This window comes from Corythoichthys intestinalis, chromosome 17 (genome assembly GCF_030265065.1).
Source record: "Corythoichthys intestinalis isolate RoL2023-P3 chromosome 17, ASM3026506v1, whole genome shotgun sequence".
Taxonomy (NCBI): Eukaryota; Metazoa; Chordata; class Actinopteri; order Syngnathiformes; family Syngnathidae; genus Corythoichthys; species Corythoichthys intestinalis.
Window position 1 is genome coordinate 46,811,297 of NC_080411.1, and position 2,163 is coordinate 46,813,459.

At 39.6% G+C, this 2,163-nt stretch overlaps 1 gene segment (V, D, J or C); it reads right to left on the reverse strand.

Annotated features, from left to right (window-relative positions):
• Nucleotides 1–812: 812 nt before the first annotated feature.
• Nucleotides 813–1,327, reverse strand: LOC130905214 (T cell receptor alpha variable 38-1-like). The segment is given in 2 exon segments: nt 813–1,216; nt 1,282–1,327. Coding segments are annotated over 2 exon segments (450 nt in total).
• Between the last annotated feature and the right edge of the window lie 836 nt (nt 1,328–2,163).

Here is a 2,163-nt window from a genome sequence, read left to right on the forward strand (position 1 = left end):
GCCTTTACAAACACAACATTCCCATATTCATTTATCAGGAATTAAGGATACATTCAACTGGCTGCTTCAGAGCTTTTCAGGTCCCTGATTGCATTTTTACCCAATGCCATTGAGTCAATAAAATACAAAACTATTTTGGTTGTGGCGACTCTTAGCCATTTCTTTATGTTGTAATCCCATGTTCTGATGATGGCAGATGGATGCGGCATTTCAAACTGGTCTTTTTTGAGTGAGAGAGAGAGAACTGGTTGATCTAATATTCTCTTCACTTCGGTCAAGCAAGTCATGAGTCAAGATTCACCTGAGAGCAATTTACCACTTCCTAACAGATTTCGAAAATAGCCATAAAAACGTCAAGGAAGTCAAGAGTCAAGATTCACCTGAAAGCAATTTACCACTTCCGAACAGATTTCGAAAATAGCCATGAAAACCTCAACATGCTTGACATACAATGACAACATGTGCAGCCATTTTCCATTTTAAGACTTGCAATGAACTAATGCCTACATTTTGGGGGGGGGGGGGGGGGGTACGACCATTCAATAGAGACACGTATAAAATATAAAATACATTTTGAGCAATGGGACATAAACAACAGATAATGTCGGAAACATCGGAGAATCGTACAGACTGTTTGCATGGATGTTAGCAATGCATTTGATTTGCACAAGTGACACAATATTATTAAGATTGAAGGAGTAGTTTTGAAAATGTCAATTCTGACCTGAGAAATGTACCAATGCGACTGAGAAAAACTAATACAATTTCAAACATTTATTACTTACTTCAGTTTTAAGGTTTTGTATTTTTATTTATTCTTGTGAGTTGTCACAGTGAACGGCACCTTCCATGTGACCTCTGGATCGGATGCAGGTGTTTTTGTACTGGCACAGAAGTGGATGTGTCAGTGTGGGCTGCAGGGCACAGAAGAAGATTGCTGAGTCGTTCTGCTTTAACCACTTGATATGCAGAGGAGCTCGCCGGGCACTGGCATTTATGCTGGAGTTTAACCTGTCGGAGTACTTATCCCCATACTTGGGATGACCATACTGAGAGACGCTCAAAACAAAGTCGGGTGCTGCGTTTCCTTCCAGTTTATACCAGAAAACATAATCGTTGCCCTGTAAGCTATTGTAGCTACAGTCCAGCGTCACTGTCGCGCCCTCCACATCGTGCACATCCCCTGTCGGCTGGTTTACCCTTTGCTCACTATTTCCTGTAAGAGAGCATTTAAGGTTTTAGACATCAGTTGAAAGTAACAATGACCTTCACTCATCTTACCAAGGCTCAAAGCAGCCATCAGCACCCACACGTGTGCAGAATTCATCTTTCTGCTCATAGTCTGCGTGAACACTCACTTGTAGCTGAGTGGGCGTGGCTTACACTTCCTGTTGCAAAGACATCAACCAACACATTATAAGGCATATCTAGCCTAGATCTACTGCCTATAGAGCAGTTGTGGAGGAATTGCAAGCTTCTTTCAGTACACAGGCAGGCAAATAAAGTTGCGCTACTGTGTAGCAGGGTCTCCTTATAAAACTAACGGTGCTCATGTCACCCTGATGAGAACATGTTAAGTCAAAGGTGTGGTCAAAATCTTTGGTGTCTTCCTGTTTGATAAAGAAAATCTGCAATGATGACAAAAATACAAACCGCATTTTGTCAAACGGGATGCTATTTAAATTGTAAATGATAACAATGCTCAAACTGCTAAAAAATAGTATCTTGTCTTTGTGGTGTATTTAATACAAATGTGCATATTATTGAATTCTGTTTTTACGTTTTACACAGTGTCCGAGCTTCAAAAGAATTAACATTTGTAACTTGAAACTTGTAAAAGTAATAATCGACCATTTCTGGCAATACATTTGAAAAAGTCATTTACAAAAACAAACTAATGGATATTGGCTTAACAAAATTAAAGTTGGTCTTCAGTCAAATGCTGTATCATGTTTTTTTTTTACAGTTCTATACACACTCAACTCAGCAGATTTGAGACATATGGCCACACTAGCAGTGTAGCGGTTAATTACTTTAAAAAGTAATATATTACACATTTCATATTACTCTCAGAAACAGTAATGCCATCCATCCATCCATCCATCCATCCATCCATCCATCCATCCATCCATCCATCCATCCATCCATCCATCCTTCACCCAC